Here is a 21740-nt window from a genome sequence, read left to right as displayed (position 1 = left end):
GACACAGGGGATGCAGAGCAAAGGCAGCAGTTGCAACTGCATGCTGAGGTTTATTTGCAAGTTCCTTTTATATTCTTCTTCTGACAAAGCAAGCAATTCTTCAGTAACACTTTACCCACATTGCCCAAATATCATGTCTCAGCGGGTACACAGAGCTAAATTCAGATCGTTCCTGTTCATATGATAAGTACCCTCCCAAAGTTCTTTGTAAACATTATCTAATCCCCCAGTGTACTGTTCCCAGGTCCAGTATGCAGGAAGCTTCTTCCTCTTGGCCAAACCTTGCAGAACTTGTGACTTGCGATAAGGGGAGGAGAACTTTTTCTCCTCCTAACTGTAGTTTGCCTCAGCTGACCTAAATCACAGCCACGGCTCTTGCAACCTGTCAGGCCTGAGGGAGCTAAACTCTGCACACTTGAACCCCAACAAAATGTGTCAAGTTTTATAGCAAATCTTTAAAGTTAAGAACCAAACTCTTCTTTTCTATGCAACAACTTTTGTATTTATAATATGGTTTTCCCACAGTGTTTTTATAAACACACTAACGTGGTTTCAGAAAAACAGTATTTTGAGTTTGGTAAGAACAGGGCATCATGTTTCAGACATGGCTATTATTGCTGGAATTGTAGGATTTATTGCATCTTCCAGCTTTAAGTTAGATGTAAGGAAATGAGAAATACTTCTCCCTATGTAAGTTTTATATAATTCATGATTTAAGAACTCATTTTAATGACCAGCAATTTTGTGTTTTGGTGATGTAGCTGGGCTAAAACCTAGGTCACATATCAGGATAAACATGTAAACTCTTAGCACAATTTATTAATTTTATGTAATAGGCTGCAAAATCAGTTCTCACTCCTGATATATTTCTCTGTAAGACTAAGAAATATCTTCTTAACAATAACAATTTGATTACTTAATCAAAAGCAGTTTTGATGAAAGCAGGATTCTGTAAAACTCCATTGGCTTTTTTACAGAGTTTCAGACTATTGCTTTTAAAACTCAATGTAAATGGTTTCGTCTTAATTATGTCTCACTGTAGAATCTAAAACAGCACAAATAGGTATCCTGAAATATTGTTTATGAAAAAGTAAATTTATTCATGCTGTGTTTTCCCTTCTTCTTGATTTTTAATGTCTCTATTTGATATGTAAAGAATTCATCTGGAGGTAATTTGGCCTTCAAGTACATAAAATCACACCAACATTGCAAAAAAAAAAAAAAAAAAAACCCATTAACACTTGTGTTTTGGGAGCATGATTTTCTAATAAAACACTATAAAATTTCAAACATCTGAAAGTATTGAAGCTAAAAACTCCAGAAATATCTATGATTTATTGTCCACACCTCAAGTTTTTACTGTTTTTTTTTTTTAAATATATTTCATTTTAACTTTTACTTTGAAATAGCATTAGATTTACAGAAAAGTTGCAAAAACAGAGTACCAAGGGTTTGCATAGACTTTTTATCTAGTTTCCCTTAGTCTTCACATCCTACATAGCCATAGTAAAATTATAGAAATCTTGCATTCTTCAAGTCCAGGTTTTTTACTTTGAAGAGTGTTTTAAAGTTTTCTTCATGTGGATTTTGGTCTTTGTTGATTGTATAAGTTGTTATTTTCCCTCTACCTTTGTTGGAAAAAAACAAAAAATAAAAAACGAGTGAGTCAGCTCTCTATTACTGTAACAAATATTTGAGAAAATTAGCTTATATCGAGAAGAAATATGTTTGGCTTGTAGTTTTAGAGGTCTCAGTCCATATTTGGTGGTTCCTATGCTTATGGATCCAAGGCAAGGCTGCACATCATGGCAGCTATGCATGGCACATAATCCCATTCACTTTAAATCCAGGGGCAAAAGAGACAGAGAGCAGGGTTCTGCAGCCCTCTGAAGGGCATGCCCCCACTGACCTAAAACCTCCCAACAGGCCCCATCTCCTAAGGGTTCTCCCACTTCCCATCAGTGCCATGGGACCAAGTATTAACACAGAGCCTCTGCAGGACATTCCAGATCTAAACTTCAGCAACCATTGTGTCCTTTCAACTGTTTGTCTTGATGACACTACTGAATTTTGTATACCAATTCTCTGTCCTGCTTCCTTGAAGAATTCTTTTGTCCTTTGGGATCATTTAATGGTTTATTCTCTAGGACAACGGTTGACAAACCATGGCTCATGGGCCAGATCTTGTTTTTATAAATAAATTTTGATTCTAACATAGTGGCACTCAATTCTTTATTATCTTTGGTTGCATTTGTGTTATATTGGCAGAGCGGAGTAGTTGCCATGGAAACTGAATGGCCCACAAAAATGACTGTCAAAATCTTTACAGAAAAAAAAATTGGCCAAACTCTGCTCTAGCATATTTTAAAGAATTTTTATTCCTTTCCAATTTTTTATTCTTTAAATTTATTTCTGTTTTCTAATGTCTTTAGTTTATTTCCTAGAAATGTAGTGTTGGATAGAAAAGGAGGTAGCGACTCTTTGTCTTGCTCTTGATTTTAGTAGAAACACCTTTAGTGTTTCCCTATAAAGTAAAATAAAGGCTTTAGTCCTAATACATATGTTATATATGTATATATATTACATATTTCATATTAAAAAGTATCTCTTGATTTTTATTTTAAAATTTTTAAAAATCAGGTATAGTTGTTGAGTCTTGTCAAAGGCTATTTCAGTACTTACGTAGGTTATATTTCTTATGTTCCCCTATGATTTTCATCATATTGATTAATATAGTGAATGGTATTAATGCCTTTCCAAACTTTGATCCAGCTTTAGGTTTCTAGAATAAGTCTCATTTGGTTATGACATACTATTTTCTTAAGAACTCTTATTACTATTTAACTAGTATTTTAAAAATATTTATTAGTGGTACTAGTATGTAGGTTATTTTTCTGGTTTTTGGTTTTATTTTCAACTGTGTCAAATTTAGATATCAATACTAGTTTTGAAAAAAAGAATAAAGACATGTTCTTTCATTTCCTATACTCTGGAATGACTTATTGAGCTACGGATTATCTGAGCTTTTAAAATTTGGTAGAAATTCCTTATGTATCTATGTGAGTCTACTAATTCTTAGTTCATTTCTTAGTCATTTAAAATGTTTGTGTGTTTTTTCCTGATCAGGTTAGATATTATAAATAGTTCTCTTTTTTTCCTGAAAAATATTTTTTAAAAAAATGTTTGTTTATTTATTTTTCTCAGTACTGGGCATTAAACCCAGGGGTACTTTTCTACTGAGCTGTATCCTCAGCCCTTTTTATTTTTTTGAGTCAGGTCTCACTAAGTTGCTGAGATTGACTTTGAATTTACAATCCTCCTGCCTTAGCCTCCCAAATAGCAGGGATTATGGTGTGTGCCATCTGCCCTGCAAATAGTATTTTACTAATTGGATGTGCTTTTCTATTCTTCTACTGCATTCTTTCTTCTTTATCTTGATTGATGCATAATTGCTTTCTTTTGGTTCATTTTCTATTTTTCTAATTTTCTGAGTTGGGAAATTATTTTAATTCTTTTGAAAAATATTAAACATAGTTTGTGCTCTGAGTTTTCCTTTGATTGTCTTAAACGTGTACTCTGGAATCTGATGTGTTGTGCTTTTATTGTCATCATTTTTAAGAAGTTCCTTCATTTTAGTTTGTATTTCTTTTTTTTTAGTCCAGGAGTTGTTGAATAGTTTTTTTTTTTTAATTCCACAAGGAGATACTTATTTTTGTTAGATATTTATTGTACTGCATTTTGGTCAGAGTGTGTAGATTATTTTATTTCTATTTTTATGGTGCTTATTGATGTTGCCTTTAGGTATTAATAGATGATTTTTTTTTTGGTACCAGGGATTGAACTCAGGGGCAGTCAACCCCTGAGCCACATCCCCAGCCCTATTTTATATTTTATGTAGAGACAGGGTCTCACTGAGTTACTTAACACCTCACCATTGTTGAGGCTGGCTTTGAACTCCAGATCCTCCTGCCTCAGACTCTAGAGCCATTAGGATTATAGGCATGCTCCATCGAGCCCAGCAGATGATGCATTTTTGTGAATGTTCTACAGATAATGGCTATGTATGGACACAGTACAGTTGATGGACTACATTAGTTAGGTGTACTCCCTTTACTCATTATTTTGTGTGCATTTGACCTGTATGTTGAAAATGGCATAATAAAATCTCTTAGTAGTGTGCTTCTAATCTGTCTTCTTAAATTTGCATGACGTTTTTGCTTCTGGAAGACCAAAGCTGTATTATTTGGTACATAATATTTCTAATGGCTGTAGATTGTGGTTTTAAATATTCTCAGTGCTATACTTAATACAACTTTAATGTATTTTGGCTTGTTTTCTATTTTGTGTGCTATCAGAATCATTAACTCTTCCTTTATTTTTATTTCCATTTACCTGTTATATCTTGATCTACCTTTTATTTTTAGTCTTTCTGAATCCCTTTAAGTGTGCCCTTGTATACAGAATAAAGATGGATCTTGCTGTGTGAGCTAAATTAAACACACTTTTTGTTTTAATAAGTGAATTAAACCCATTCCCACTTATGAATAAAATGTTTGGTCTCAATAATGTCTTAATATTTTAAAATTATTTGCATTTTATTGTATTCACTATGATTCTTTATCAGATTTGTAGTCTTTTCCTGTTGTTAGTTAGAAAGCTTTGAATTTTTGTTCTAGTGGTTACTTTTGTACCTACAAAATTTTCTAATGCCCTCATTCTCCTTTTTACTAATTTAGTCACTCACTATTTAGTTTCTCCATTTTTATTGGTACCTTTTAACTCACAGTTGTTTTCCATCCAGGAATCAGTAAGCTTATTTTATTTTTTCTTTTCTCCTTTTCCTCCCACATTTTAAGTGCATCATTTCTATTTTGCCCTATGTAACATTTGAACATTATAATTCTATTCTGTCTTCTGTCTTTGTTTTAATCTTATATTGACAATTATATTGATAGGCACAAATATGACCATCAACATCATCATCATCAGTGTTTTACTGAAGTTTTACAATAATCTTTTAATTGTTTGGAGATTGTCTTCCAGTCATATTTTTGAGAATAGACCATGGGTCTCATGGGTACAGAAGTTCCTAATAGACTGAAATTATTTTTCTATAAACACTTGGAAGACAGCATTGCTAGATATAATATCTTCAGTTCCCACCGTCTTCTGTAAGTTTTTCTTCATAACAAGTTTTGTTGAAAAGTCCAATGCTAGTCTAATTTAATTTTTTCTTTGTAGATTATTTGATCTTTTTGTCTGGGGACCTTGAAGATTTGTTTCTTTGTCTTTATAGTCTAATAAATTTACAAGGTTTGTCTCGGATTGAAGGCTCTGATGTCTCAGTACTGGTTGACCTAAAGTATACCTTATATAGGAAAGATAAGATAAATGCTTTGTTCTTCCTTTTAAAAAGTCAATTTTAAGATATATGATTGCCAAGGGCAATTCATATTTCCAATATTGATAAGGGATTCTTTTAAAAGGTATTATAAGCTCATATATCTTCACGCTTTATTCATTCTTTATTTTATACAAAATACTTGGTCATATATGATTTAAAATGTGCCAAAATCCTAATGTCTTAAAGTTTTTCACTGCAACAAAATAACCTCGACATTTAAAGGTCAACTTCAAATATAAGGAAGTACTTGCTGTAAATGAGTTAAATTTTATGTTCTTCAGCAGGAAATCAGGGCAAAGTGGTTTATTAATACTCTGAAAATGCCCAGAATTCTAAGAATTATCTAACCATTCACTGAAATGATATACTAATTTCCTACAATTTATCCTATAAAATATTTTCCCTCCACACATTCTAAAATAAACATTTGTTGAACTGATTGTTACATGGACCAGTGTTATGTGATCATGTAATGAAAGACTCTTTTATAAAACATATACACAAGGATAGAATTAAAATTTGCCATGGAATCTCTAACTCTAAATTTTCTGTCTTCTGTGGTTTAAACATAATTATGTTGCATTTACGTAGTTTTTTGAGACTTTTTACATGGATTTATTTGTTCTTTTTAAGAAGAAAAAAAAGTAAAGCTATGCTTGTTTGTATACAGAAGGGATTTAATTTCTTTGTGGCTTCCCAGATATCCCTTTTGCTATTGAACTAGTGTCTGCGACCTTTTAGGGTTTATACAAACAAGAATATGTGTTTTGCATGTTTGTATCAGTGACAACATCTATCCTTCCTGTCACATTTCTTTTGTTTTTCATCTGCATGCTTTTTAAAAACATGTAGACTTAACTGAGATGTGAAATGAAAATTAAATGAATCATTTAATCTTCTGAATCTCATTTTAAGACAAACTCTAGGGATTTTGTTATTTGAAGATTATGTAGATTCTATTTTATTGCATTATATATCTTATCCAGTTAGTTGTAATATATGCTTAGTTTAATAGCTGAATAAATGAGCTACCCAATACTGTTTCTTGTGTGTATGGCCATTTACAATGAAACAAAAACAACATTTTAAAGACTTTGAAATAGTGAAGTTATAGAATGCAAAGGAAAATGCAGAGTGAGAATGAATACATTAGTAAGGCACTATGAAGGCAAGACTGCTCTCCAAGCCAGGAATTGTGTTTGTGATGACTCCAAGTCCCCCTGGGTGTCTCTCATCATAACCCCCACAATGTACCTCTCTTTACTCTGGTGATTGCCCCTTTCTTGCCCTTCATGGTTATCAATATCTTGCTTTATTTTCCTAATTTTATACTTAAGAATGCACCCCTCTAAACTATAGTTCTGTTTCAATTTGGAGTATATTTGAGTGGAAAGCATGTAGTGTGTGCTTGGTTTTTTTCTGATTTATTTTGTTCAAGTTAATGAGTTGTTTTTACATTTAGTCATTTAGTTTGATGAGTTTTAATAGTTACATACACTCCTATAACCATCATCCAAAAGTATATAGTGAGCATTTCCCTCACCTTGGAAAGATTATAAAGGCTGTTTTCCAGTCAATCCTTATGTCCACCCCAAGAAACTACTTTTAAAATTTCTATCATGTAGTTTAGTTTTGTGTATTCTTGGCATTGGATTCATGGGTACAGAGTAAATTTTTAACTATGAGAAACTTCCAAATAATGCACAAAAGTTATTGTATGATTTTACAATCCCATTTTGGTGTTATCTGTCTTCTTTTAAATCAGTCAGTCTGACAGGATAAAATGATATGCCATTGTAGATTTTATTTTCATTCTCTGATAACTAATTACAGATTAATTTTTCATGTGCTGTTGCCCACCTGGATATAATTCTTTTGTGGTCCATCTGAGGTTTTCATTTAGTTTTAATTGATTGTCTTTGTTAGTTTAAGATGTCCTTTATATATTCTGGATGCAAATCCATTACTACATATCTGTGCTGTGGAATAACTTCTTCCCAATAAACATTTAGGCTGCCTTTTGAGCAGACAATTGCAATTTGATTAAACTTGACTTATCAGTTTTTCTTTCATAATTAGTGGACTTTGGTATTTTATTCAAAGTATGGGGTAACAGGGGGAAAGATTTTTCATACAATATCCAATGTCCAGTATAAAATTCTTGGAACTATTTTTCTTTTGCTTAACTTGGTGCCTTGGTTGAAATTCAGTTGACTATCAAGGAGTGGATCTATTTCTGAACTCTCTTTTTCCATTGATCCAGTTTTCCTTCCTTCATATGCCAGTACTGCACTACCTTGAGTACGATAGCTCTATAATAAGTAGTATAAATCCTCCAAGTTTTTGAGCTTTGGGACAACTCTAGAGTTGAATCATTTTGTCTAAATTTTAAAAAGTATTAGTGGATTTTAATAATTATTGTTAGGAATCTATAGATCAATTTAGGGAGAATGAGAATCTTAATGCCATTGAGATTACCTGCTGAGGGCCACTGCCAAGTAGATATGACACATCGATATTTCCTTGCCAGCGTACCCCATGTTAAATGGACTTGCCTTGGAAATTTGCTGTGACCTTGCATGTGTGTTTGAGAAAGGTGACCCTGCTCAATGACCAGGGTGGATCCAGGATTAGGGTGTATCCTGCAGTTTGAGGAAGTATCCCGCTCCTTGGGTTAAGGGCGTTCCCAGTTTAAGACCTTGGGTTTTAGGGAAGTTCGATGTTGAGGATTATTGCTGCTGGAAATAGGGCGTTCCTGCTGCCTGAGCTCCCGTTGAGTTCTCGTGAGATTCAGAGAGCATTTTGGGAAGAAAGCCTCGTGGAGTAGGTGAATTGGGTGGCAGCAGAACTGGGATTGCCCCAGAACGTGTGTGGAGGCCGGTGTGAGTTCGGGAATAAAGAATTGCTGTTTGAATCTACAAAGCTGTGTGGTGGCTCGTGATTCTGTGCCCAGCCAAGACTGAGGCATTTGGTGGCCCGTACGTGGAGCGTCTGAAACTTGGAGGTAAGTGAAATTCCTCGCCCCTGAGGGAAGGCGAGAGAATGGGTGACTATTTTAAAAAACAATGTGTTCTTGTTTTGATTTATTTCGTTTTTGTTTCAAGCTGCCTGTCCCTAGAAATATCTCAGGCAAACTGGGAAAAATGGATGGCTCAAGGTTTGAAGTTTGTCAGCCCAGAGAAAGAGAAAATTGATACAGCGAATTTTTATTCAGTTTTTGTTTCATTCAGTTGCGGTTTTGTTTTGTGTTATCTTATTGGGTTGCGTTATCTTTATAGAAGATTAGAAATTAGTAAAAAAGAAACTGAAAAGGTGTTAAGTAAATTGTTAGAGATTCAGACCATGGAGAAAGGCATTTTTGATCAAGCAAAAGAGAAGATCTCTCGAGCTAGTCAGAGAGAGGAAGAAAATTTAAAGGAAAAGGGGTTATTAGGAAAAAGGCCACAACAAGAGGCTGTTACTAACTCCGTTTTATTACCAGAGGGTGTAATTCAACCAACAGCCCCACCGATGGAAACAGCTGAGTGGCCCTCAAACCCCGTAGTTGATAAGTGGGATCCTGAGACAGGACCTCAAAGATTAGCATGCCCTGTACTTGAACAGGTAGGAGGGCAGCGAATTCACCGTGCTTTAGATTTTAAAACAGTGAAGCAGTTAAAGGAGGCTGTAACAACCTACGGTCCCCAAGCTCCCTTCACGGTAAGCATGGTCGAATCCATTACTAACTTGGACATGATGCCAGCAGATTGGGCTAGCATGTGTAAATCTGTGCTAAATGGAGGACAATATTTGTTATGGAAAGTTGCCAATGAGGAATTTTGCACGGAGACAGCTAGGCGAAATGCAGCAGCTGGTTACCCTCAAAGAAATATAGATATGCTTTTAGGAAAAGGACCTTATGAGGGTCAACGGCAACAAATTGAATATGATCCTGCTATATATGCACAAATTGCTGCAGACACAGTTAGGGCATGGAAGACTTTACAAGGACATGGAGATTCACAAGGTCAGCTATCTAAGGTAATACAGAGACCTAATGAACCTTACGCTGACTTTGTAGATAGGCTTATTCAAACAGCCGCCAAAATTTTTGGGGATACAGATCAAGCAATGCCATTAATAAAACAACTTGCTTATGACCAAGCGAATCGTTGCTGCAGAGAGGTTATTAGACCATGGAGACATGAAGACTTAAATACATATATTAAACTATGTAGAGATATTAATGAACAAGGGCAAGTCTTGGCAGCTGCAGTACAACAGGCTTTAGATGCCAGGCCAGAAACATGCTATAATTTCGAACAAACAGGACATTTTAAAAGGAGTTGCCCTGTAAGAGGAGGTTTTAACAAAACTAGAAATCAAAGGAATAGAATACCGGGTATTTGCCCACGATGCCGTAGAGGGAGACATTGGGCTAATGAATGCCGTTCTCAAACACACATGCAAGGTCACAGCAAATTTCCAAGGCAAGTCCATTTAACATGGGGTACGCTGGCAAGGAAATATCGATGTGTCATATCTACTTGGCAGTGGCCCTCAGCAATTACCAGTTCATTATGATGATATACAGTATCTCCATTTACTTAGATTTTCCATTTCTCTCTGCAGTATTTTGTAGTTATCAATGTAGAAATCCTACACATTTTTTGGTTATATTCTCCTAGATATTTATTTATGTAATTTGATTGGCAATTTTAACTATATTTTCTAGTGGTTTGTTGTAAACAATAGATATATAATTTATTTTTGATGTCTTTATATATTCAGACATTCCTTTATGTATTTTGCAACTTTGCCAACTTTATTTTTTCAATTTTTTTGTAGATACCAAAGAGTTTTCTACATATAGAATTGTGTTGTCTGCAAATAATGACAATTTTCTTTCTTTCCTTCTCCCCTAATCTTTATGCCTTTTATTTCTTTTTCTTATTAAACAGGAAAGTGCCTTTGTTACAGTGAAGTTAGTGCAAACATCTTTCTGCCATTACTGAGCTCAGGGAAAAAGTATTTAATTATTCATCATTAAATGTAAAGTTACTTCGTATGTTTTTGGTGGTGGTTCTCTACTTGTTTGAAAACAAGTTTTTTAGCTTCCATGTAAGAACCAGAACATGCTGCATTTGTCTTACTGTGCCTGGCTTCTTTCACTTAATGTAGTGTCTTCCAGTTCCATCCACATTGCTGCAAATTACAGGATTTCATTCTTTTTTATGGATGAATAATTTGAGTATTACAGATGTTTCCATTTATGGATAGTATAAGACTTTGTTTTATTTTCAAATATAAATGGATTTTAAGTTTAGTAAAATGCTTTTTCTGCCTCTCTTGAGTTAATCAGATGGTTTTTATTTTGTTCTAGTAATAAGGTGAATTACATTGATTGATTTTGGAAGGTTGAGCCAATCTTTCTTTCCTTAGAAAAAGTCATTCTGATCTTGTCATATTACACTTTTAATGTATTTTGAATTCAGTTTGTTGGTGTTTTGTATTTTGTGTTTATGGTCATGTTTATGTTGGCCTATAGTTTTATTTTTATGTAATATATTTGTCAAGTTTTAGAATTAGGCCTCATAAAACAAGTTGAGAAATTATTTTTCCTCTATTTCCTGATAAATCTTGCATAGGATTATCTCTTAATTTATGATAGAATTCATTAGCAAAATCATCTGGATTTGGAGTGTTCTTTGTAGAAAGAGTTTTTGTTACTGTTTTTTAAAACCATGAGTGCTATTTTTAAAAATTAGATATGGAACCATTTAGGTTTTCAATTTCTTCTTGGGTTAGTTTTGATAATTTGTATTTCTCAAGAAATACATTCACTTTATGTAAGTTTAACTTATTAGCATAAAATTACTTATACTATCACTTTGTTAGTCTTTGAATCATTCTTTTACCATTTGTACATTCTATAATAATGCTAATTTGTCTTCTCCCTCTGTTTTTCTTCTAGATCAGTCTATTTGGGGAAACTTTGTGAGCTAAAAATGGCTTTTACCTCTTTAAATTGTTTCACTAAACAAATTAGAATATGTGTAACCTATAAAGCCCATTTACTCTCTGGCTCTTTGCAGTAAAACTTTGTCAATCCTTGCTCTAGTGGCTTATGTGTTTTTTTATTCATTTTTCAAAAAAAAAGAAAAGAAACAACTTTGACTTTGTTAATTTTATTCACTTTTGTCCATTCCTCATTTTATTAATTTATTTCTTTATTTTTATTATTTGTTATGCTATTTCAGTATTAATACTTGATTCTCTTTTAGTTTCTTTTAAGGCAAAAGTTGGGGTTATTGATATTACATGTCAATTCTTTTCATATATAATTGTTTAAATATTTCTCTCCAAGTGCTATTTTAACTTCATCCGTGAAAGAAAGTTCTATCTCCCAACCATAAGAAAGGGATTCTAATTATAATAAATTATGTTTCATGTGTGTATGTCAAAATATGCTCTACTGTCTTGTATATCTAAAAAGAACAAATAAAAATAGAAAAAAAGAAAGTTATATTTTTCATTTTCATTTAATTAAAAATATTTCTTATTTTTAATTTTTTTCCTGTTTTTAGATTTTTAAAATTTTAAGTTTTTTAAAGATTCTAATTGACATCTAATAGTTACATATTTATAGGTACAATGTGATAATTCAATACATGTATACATTGTATAATGATCAAATCAAGTTAATTATCATTTCCTTCTTAAGCATTTGTCATATTGTGTTGGGAAGCTTCAAAGTCCTTTTTTCTAGTTCTTTGTAGGATATATAACATAGTTGTAAACTGTAGTCGCTCCACTGAACACTAGAAATTATTCCTCATATCTAAGTAACTGTACTTTTGTACCAATTATCTGACCTCCTCCTATTCCCTCTTATCTTCCCTTCCTAGTGTGTAATGATCACTATTTTGTTTTCTACTTCTGTGAAAATGACTTTTTTAGGTGCTGGGAATGTGGCTCAATCGGTAGCGCGCTCACCTGGCATGTGTGCAGCCCGGGTTCAATCCTCAGCACCACATACAAACAAAGATGTTGTGTCTGCCGAAAACTAAAAAAATAAATAAATATTAAAAATTCTCTCTCTCTCTCTCTCTCTCTCTTAAAAAAAATAAAAAGAAAATGACTTTTTTAGCCTCCACATATGAGTGAGAACATTTGTGTTACTGTGCCTGGCTTAAAAATCCACACTATCAAATGATAGGATTTCATTCTTCTAGTGACTAAATAGTATTGTGTGTATATAATACTTTTTGTTTATCCACTCATCCATTGATCCAGAGTGCTGCAGTAAACATAGGAGTGCAGGTACCTCTTTGATTTCTTGCATATCTTTTTTATTAACTCTCCTTGGATCCAGAAATCATTTACAAATGTTGATTTCCAAAATATGGAGTATTTTCCAGATATGGTATTGTCATGTCAGAGAGCATATTTTCTGTTATCTGATTTCTTTCATATTTGGCCTTATTGCCTGGCCATATACTTACCTTCATAAATATAACATTGCACTATGGAAAAACATATATTCTGATGTAGTTTTATGTTGTGTTTTAAAAGCATTGATTAAGTCAAATTGATGAAGTGTGTGGTTCATTTTTTACAAGTCTTTTCTATCCACTCCTGAGAAAGGAGTGTAAAGATTTTTAGTCATGGTTTTAAATTTGTAAGTGTCTGGTTTTCTCTCTATCTCTTCACTTAAATAACAGTGAAGAACTAACTTCCATCTTGACTTATTTGACCAATCTACCTGCATGTAACTGATCTTCCTCCTTTATCAGATGTTCTCACCCTGCTGTAGTGCTGATTATCATGTTCTACTGACCAGCCATTGGATACTCTCTTCATCTTACTCAGTCTCTGATACTGGGCTCTGAGTCATCTTACCCTTGTTTTTCTGCCCCTTCACCTTGCTCAGCCTCTGAATTCCCATATAAGGCTGCTCCAGTGTGTTGGCGCTCTCCTCACCACACCCCAGCCCTGTCCCCACATGTCAGGCTGATTCTCCTTGGTGATTTTCCTGAAGGAAAAAAAAAAAAGTTAGATCTCTACCTCCTTACAGCAAATTCAGGTAATTAAAACATTTAAACAAAGTAAGTTGTAAGAGGTTAAGATAAATATTTCAGATTCATTGTCCTAGAGTGTGGATGGCTTTTCTCAACTTAAGATAAAGATCAGAATCATGAAATAATGGATAGACTTAGTTACATGACTATTTAAATGTTGAGGCAGAATGAACAAGAGAGAAAGAGGTGAAAAAAATCTCCATTGCTTTCAGTGGCAGTAATCAGAAATTGGTCACTTAAAGAGGAAGAATTAAACATTCCTCCTATGATTCATCTCTAATAGATGAAAGGAAACATTTTATAGAATAATCTTAGCTCATGAATTGAGAAAATGGACAGAATTGGAACAATCAGTGTTTACGACTCTGAATAAAATATTTCTTTTAAGCAAGGATAACTACTGAATACTTTTGTTGCTTCGATATGAGGATATGAGGTGGCCTCCACAAGTTCTGTGGGAGACTATTCAAGAAGTTTCAGAGGTGGAATGATTAGATTATGAGAGACATGACCTAATCAGTGGATTCGTCCACTTGGCATAGATGGAATATGGATGGTAACCGTGGTTGGCAGGTAGGGTGTGGCTGGAGGCATATGTCACTGGTGGCTGCCTTTGGGGTTTATACTTTGTCCCTGAGAGCAGCGCTCTCTCTCTGTTCCCAGTTGCCGTGTTGTGAGCTGCTTTCCTCCTCCCTGCCCTTTTGCCATCATGTTCCGCCACACTTGGGCCTACACTCTGGACTGAACCTCCACAGACGCTTTTCTTCCTCTAAGTGGTTCTCATCAGATCTTTTGGCCAAAGTTATATAAAGGTAAAACAGAAAGCAAAACTGTAAAATATGAAAAGTTTACTGAGACAGGACCATCTCAGGGGGACAAAGTATGACCCCACAGATTGTTAGTCAATGAAAAGGGAGAACTGCATCTTTACACAAAGGGGAGATCTGATGTTCACCAGCATAATTAAATGACCCAACTGTGCATTACTAAAAGTTGGACATATGAACATTTTCTGCCACATGATGTGTTTCAATACCTGATGTGTGAATGAATAATTTTTTTTCCTGGTAAAAGAATATTTTTCTGCCTTACCAAGACCTAGAAAATCTTGATATTCTTCTCTAGTGACTGTTTTTTCTCCACATTTGGTCTCCCAATGTCTCTTTAGAATAACACACAGAGATAAAAACCACAAAAACTGTGGGGAATTTTTTTAAAGCAAAATTCTTTTCTAATTCATTTTTTTTATAAGGATGATCATTTAAATTCTGACATGCATTTGCATTTCCCTTTAGGTTGACTTTCCAACATGGTTTCAAAATCTGTAGATTTCGGTTGCATCTCTTCGTGTTGTGGTTTAAGAACATCATGTTCTTTTGGGTCACTTGATGTTATTCTGCCTGCCACACTTGGTTTGAGCTATTCTGCCATCATACAATAGTGTTCATTGGGGTAATTTTCAGCAAGTACTGTGAAATTTTTAGAAAACATGCAAAATTATGGTTTCAAAATAGATGTATTGGTTTTGCCAGAAGGAAACCCTACCTAACCCTACCAAAGCCCATGATATGGTCACAAACTGTTCACATTTGTTCACATATGTGGTCTCAACAGTAAGGGGAGCCAGCCAGACTTTGTAAGAGTCCTGGCAAATGTTAATGTAACAAGAGAAATCAAGAAACATAACAAGCAGCTGTGTCTTTTTGTTTGATTTTTTTTAAAAAAAAAAACAGCTTGAATGTGAATGTCTTTCTAGAGTTGTTATTCTAATAGGCAGGCAATTTGATTTCCATGATAAAGTTGAAGATTTTGAAAAACATAATTTAGGTTTGTTTTAATAAAAAGTCCAGCTATTATTGTAAAATTCTATTTATAAATGAGAAGAACTTGCATACCACTGGAAATGAATTGAGAACAAGATAGTAATAAGGTGGTAAAAGAACTTGACAAATGTGGGTAGACCCACTGAAAATGAACAGTGATGTAAATCAATACCACCTACAAACCCATCAGTGTATATGCAAAAACCAGCAAAGTTGTAAAGAAATTCTGTGCAAATATACTTTCAAAGACAGCTTCAAAGAAAAGTATTGCTGGTTAGATATAGAATTGGAAAGTTGAAAGTACTTTGAATTTGAAAGTACTTTGGAAGTTGACGTTTAAAAAGGAATGTACTAGGAAAGATTTTTGATTCTTTGGAAAAGAAGTAAGCAAAAGTGTCCTGTTTCAGATCTATTTAAGCAACATTTGCTGGCTATGGTTTTATGCCCTATGCATGATGGGCAATAGATGATTCCTGCTGTGAAGGAGATCACACAGTAATTGAGGAGATAAGAAGTGTACACACATGGGTACAAGACAAAAAAGCAGATCATTTGGAATTCCAGAAAGGAGGATGCAAATTTTTAAAACTAAAGAAGGGGGAAGCCAGAGGATTTATGGCAGAGATGTTTTATGACCTTAAATGACAGTTTATTTGAGTAGAAGATAGAGGTGGCATGGGCGTCTCTGACTGATGAGAGAAGAGTTTGTGTGGTCTAGAAGGAACCCCACATGGAACCCTATGAAGAAATCTACTATGGCATCATTATAATAGGTTATAATGGCCCTCACTAGACTGTCATTTCCTGAAGGAAAATTAACATGCAGTCAGCTCTCAATTTTAGATTCTGTATTGATGAACTCCTGCACCCACTGAACTTTTACTTGTAAACAAAGTTTACAGATATGCTTTCATACTTCTGCTCTCTCACTTGTGGACTTGTGAGAGCAGTGAACAATTTCCAGTTGCCCAATGCACATGTTCCCAGCTGATACCAGGAGACACCTTGACTCCTGTAAAATAGTGTGCTTTTGACAGTCTTTTTAGTGCTTTAGGTTGGTGATTTTGCTGTTTCAAATGGCCCCTGAGCATTATTCTGAAATGCCATCTAGTTTTTCTAAGCACTAGAATATTGCGAAGTACTTTAGAGAGGAAATATTTGTGTTAAGTCATCTTTGTTCAGGCATGATGTGTGTGCATATGTTCAATGTTAGTGTTTCAAGATATTAAATAAGTCTTTTTAAACAAAAAGAAAACAAGGTACATATTGATTGATTGATAAAAGTGTTCAGACTGGAGACTCACAGGAAGAAAATTTTGTATTTCCTCTAGTTATAGTGCTTCAGTATTTGCTCAGTTAGTGTTAGCAGTGACTTTGTAGAATGCATAGCGACTCCTGGTAAGGAAAATTGGCTGTGTCTTTGTGTTATTTCTGTGCATAGTACTTAGTGTTTAATAGATAGTCAAGGAGTTTTATGAGAAATTACTTAAATTGGGAAGAATAATTCAGCTCCCTTAAAATTTTCAATACTGAGCCTCAGGAATTGGGGTTTTAACATCATGCAGGCAATGGAAAGTCATTGGAGATGTTTTTGCCCTGAAAATGATCTTTTCATTGTGAATTGTTCACCAAGAGTTGATAAAATGGTGTAGATAGTGTCATGGACAGAATGAATATCCCTGGGATCCTGATCATAAGAAGCTTCTGAAGAAGCTCTAAGAGTTTCTTTAGGAGGGTTAGTTTCACAGGGATTCATAGGATGCATGGAAAAGGAGAGAGAATGAAAACACAAAGCTAAGTTATGCCCCTTCTAGAGCAATCCTGACTTAAGATAGTAAAGATCTGGATTAGGGTGCTGGCATAGAGAACAGGGAAGCAGGGGCAGGTACTGGAGCAAATGAAGTAGAAATCAGAAGTAAATGATTTCATGTGGAGGGTGGGGCAATGGAAGGGTGAGACTAAACTTTGAAGTTTGCTCTCCCCGACTTTGTTATTTCCTGTGCTGGAAAATTTTTTAATAATATTTTTCTCATACTGGGTAATTACTCCATTCTGTGCTGAATCTTTTTTTAGATACTAGTATTGAGGTCACAATCCTCATCCCTTATAACTAGGCAGCTGATGAATTGCTTAGTGTTGGAGATGAGGGTGGGGGGAGAATAGATATAGTTTTTAAATTAATAACGAATTTTTATAATTTATTGTGAAATTTTCTCTGGGGAAGGGTGTTCAGGATTGAGCTATACTTTTTTAAACTGAGTGTGTGTAAATGACTTCCACTCCAATGACAATTTATACCTAACAGTAGATAGTTAAATGTTATAAATGATAAACTTGCTGAAAAGTCTGTGAGAAGGAAGACAGTCATTCCCTGCTGTTCACTGTAAAATTTTGTGAAAAAATACAGAGATGCTGGGATCAGCATTAATTACATTTTCAGTAGAGTATATAAGGCAGTAGCCATTTTAATTTAAATTTTAAGATTAAATCCTTCTTTGTGAAGTACCTAGTGTGTGTCTTTACAGTTTCCATACTTTGAGAAATAAAACTCTGTTCTCAAGCAAGCATTGTCAGAAAGCTTTAAGTATGTATGACAAGCTCTTTAGTTAAATTTTGGTGTCAGTGCATCTTTTTTTTTTTTCCTATTAGAAGTCATTTTTAAAGAGACAGTTTATATCTTACTACAGGCTATTTACGTCACTCATTTTACAAAGTTATGCAAAACTGATATCCTACTTGGAAAAATAATACTTTTCTTTCCCTAGCAAACTCATCTCAGGTAATCAAGAACTGTAGATTTTTTTTTTTAATGTCAATGTTCAAGGAACAGTTTACATGGCATTTTAAGCCAGGAGAATTTATTCTGTGGCTAAGTACTGCATGTGTTTAATTCAATGGGATATTAAAAAAAAATCAAAGAAATTCTGATGTTCTTTATCTTTTTTCATCAGCTTTGAGTTTAATATATCTTTTTGAACAAAGCCATGTTTGTGAAGAACATTAAGTTTTGTTTGGCCTTCTCAACTCCAAGTACTCAGTGGACCTTATTGCAAGGTTATGCTCCCTGGACTGATTGATATATAAACAGAAGACAGATGGTGTAGAGATGACTCTGATGATAATTCATTTTTCAGCTAGTCATGAAGATATTTTGATTACAGTGTGTTTAAGTAATTATAACACAGTCTGCAATGTTAGTCTTGCTGGGAAGGGAACACATGGAAAACAAGTTATGTGTTATTCGTGCCCAACAAAGGATGCACTGTGGTGTAATGATTTTAATTCCTAATGCTAGATTAGGACTGAAGGAGTTTAAAATATGTCATACAGTAAGGTAAGTCAATTAAACATAAACCAAATAAAAAAGGTAACTGCACAGCTTTGAGGCATAAATATTTGTTTTGGAAAGTATTTAGATGTTATTATATGAAAGAAACCAGTATTTTTAACTTTAGGTAACAGTCTGTGTACCCCTAATTAAAAAATTACGTGGCTTGATTTTAAGTTTATGTGAATCGTAATTATCATGCAGCTTGCTTTTCGTGTTGTGAACTTAACCCAAATCAGAGGGCTGACAAGTCAACAGCATGTTACAATCCTGCTGTTCTTTTGATGTTTTGAAAAAAAATGGAAGAAAAATGTCAAAATGAAAAAAAAAAAGTTAGTATTGTGTGAATAGATGGGTCAAGTTTTCATTTTCACTTCCTAATAACAGTTTATGCCACCATTTTTTATTTCACCATAGAATAATTGATCGCTTAGATGGAGTTCGTTTGTTGTGGTCCCTGCTGAAAAATCCGCACCCAGACGTGAAGGCCAGTGCAGCGTGGGCCCTCTGTCCATGCATTGAAAATGCAAAGGTAGGAACGAACTGCAAATCAATCTGTCAATCAATCTACAGTCTCTAATACTATATCGAATAATGTTGCCACAGGTCACTAATTGCCTTTGACTTACGTATGGTTAGATTGATCTTGTGGAAAAAAGTGATAAACAATGTTTATGCAAAAAGAATTTTTGAGCAATGCCTTCTTTTGGTCAGTTTCAAAATGTCAAATAAAACTAGTGTCTGATGCAGTGCTTACAAAGTTCTACTTGATTTGTGCAATTGAAACAAATACCCTGTAAATCAGAAGAAAGACAAACTGAAGTTCTTAATTTTGGGATAATAAGAAAATTATCTGCATTTACCTGTTACTTACAGAGAAGGGCAAGCATGGTGGGAAGTTTGACTTCTTTTATTGTAGCTATAGCCAGCAGTGAAAGCCCAGTCAGGTCTGCTTTACCTTGAAGAGGTTACATAATTTTACTGGGCCTCACTCACTTTTCTTATCCGTCATTAACAACTGAATTAGAATATTTATTTATTTTTAGGTGTAGATGGACATAACACAGTGTCTTTATTTTTATGTGGTGCTGAGGATCGAACCCGGGTCCTGCCTGTGCTAGGACCAGTGCTCTACCACTGAGCCACAGTCCCAGCCCCTGTTTTATTTTCTTTTGAAGATATCTTTTCAGTTGTCTCTCTCTAGCATTTTTTTAATCAGTTTAGAGATTTACTTTGAAGTCTTTGTTGCCAATGCTATTTCTTTCTATTGAATGCGTTTATCTAAAGGATTTTATTTCTATAATAAATTTTACATGATTCGAAATAGTATCCTAGATGTAACCATCTGTGAAAAGTGAACTGTGATATATGCTAGGAATAGAGGAGACAAGTTCATTAATGGAACCATTGTTTATCACAGCAAACAATTAAAATGATCTCAAATGTCCATCTATAAGAAATGAACAATAAGATAGTAGTCTATTTATACTATATCATATAATGAAGCAATTAAAAATGAACTTAATTGATATATTCGTTGATATTGATAAATCTCACAAAAAATATTTAGCTAGTCCTGGGGAGGTAGCTCAGTAGTAGAGCATTTGCCCAGCATGCACAAGGCTGTGGGTTCAATTCCTAGCACCACAAAAAAATAATGTAAGTAAATAAATAAGTAATAACAAGTTGCAGAATAACTATACAATATGATTTCTTTGAAAGTTCAAAGACAGTTTTATGTTTAAATTATATTATTTAGGGAGCAAGAAAGAAGTCTATTGGGTGAAGATCAACATACATATTTGAAGAATAATCCCCATTGGTTACTTTCCATATCAGCTCAGTCCTTCATTCATAAATATGACAACAAAGGATCACCATATATTTAAGAAATGATATTAAAGAGAAAAAAACCACATGGGGGAATTGGGGATTGAAATCAAATTCCTTGCATGTATCATTTTGTCAAAATGAATTCAACTACTGTGTACAACTATCATGCTGTAATAATAATAAAAAAGACAAACCAAGATTAATAAGCAGAACTAACTTCAGAGGAAACTGAGGTAAAGAAAGGAACAGAATGTACCATTAAAATTTTAAAATTAATATTCTTGGAAAGAATACTCCAATAGTCCAAATTGGTGGTTATAAAAAAGAAATACAGAGAAATGTTTTTTTGAAATTATTTGGCAAAACAACAAATATAGTAGAAAAGAGTAATACTATGTTCAAAATGGCTAAATATTTACCTGGAAGATATAGTGTAATAATTAAGAATATAAAGTAAAAAATGAAACCAAAATAGTACACAAAAATACATTAAAACTAAGAGTAATTGAGAAGAAATAGTCATTGTTTTTCTTGTAGAAGAAGGTTCTATAAGCTGAATTTCTAAAGAAAGACTCTAGTTTTCAGATTTGAAAGATTCACTTTGTGCAAAGCAGGAAAACAAGCAAACAAAAAATTTCATACCTATATCTACATTTAAACTTGGTGTTTCAGAAATAAAAGAAAAAAAGTCACAAAAGAACAAAAATCACATCACATTGGAATTAGACTTAACATCATCCACAATAAATTCAGAAAGAATTTACTAGTAAGAGCATAGCTGGGCTGGGATTGTGGCTCAGTGGCAGAGAGCTTGCCTCTCACACGTGAGGCACTGGGTTCAATTCTCAGCACCACATAAAAATGAATAAACAAAATAAAGATATTGTGTCTGTGTGTAATTAAAAATATTTTTAGAAAAAAACATAGCTTTTTCTGTCTTTAGTGGAAAGTACATTTTAATCTTAGAATTCTATATCCTACAAAACTAGCTTTTGAGTGACAGTAGAGAGTAAGGAAGAATAGACCTTTTTTTTCTTTTAGAAATGGCAGAATTCAGAAAGTTTATCCCTGATGAACCTTTTCTGGAAAAGAAAAATAGTTTTTACTTTAGAATATTTTCCAGCAACATAAAGACTTTAGCTGGGCTCAATGGCTCAAGCCTATAACCTCAGTGGCTCAGAAGACTAAGGAAGGATTGATCATAAGTTCAAAGCTAGTCTCAGCAACTGAACTTAGCAAGGTCCTAAATAACTTAGTGAGACCCTGCCTCAAAATAAAAAATTAAAAGGGGG

The 21740-nt window shown here is 33.9% G+C and overlaps 1 protein-coding gene across 1 annotated transcript in view; it reads left to right on the top strand.

Moving 5' to 3' along the window:
- The window catches only part of ODAD2 (outer dynein arm docking complex subunit 2), a gene marked incomplete at its 3' end in the record, with an annotated part of 183749 nt that overhangs the window by 76651 nt on the left and 85358 nt on the right, over positions 1-21740 (top strand). Inside the window, exon 17 of the mRNA XM_081298031.1 lies at positions 19033-19147. Coding sequence (XP_081154157.1) covers positions 19033-19147 — 115 coding nt within the window. The remainder of the gene's footprint in view (positions 1-19032; positions 19148-21740) is intronic.

This window comes from Spermophilus citellus (genome assembly GCF_964194105.1).
Source record: "Spermophilus citellus genome assembly, chromosome: 6".
Lineage (NCBI taxonomy): Eukaryota > Metazoa > Chordata > Mammalia > Rodentia > Sciuridae > Spermophilus > Spermophilus citellus.
Note: the sequence above shows the minus strand (reverse complement) of the source record. Positions and strands in the feature narration are given on the sequence as shown.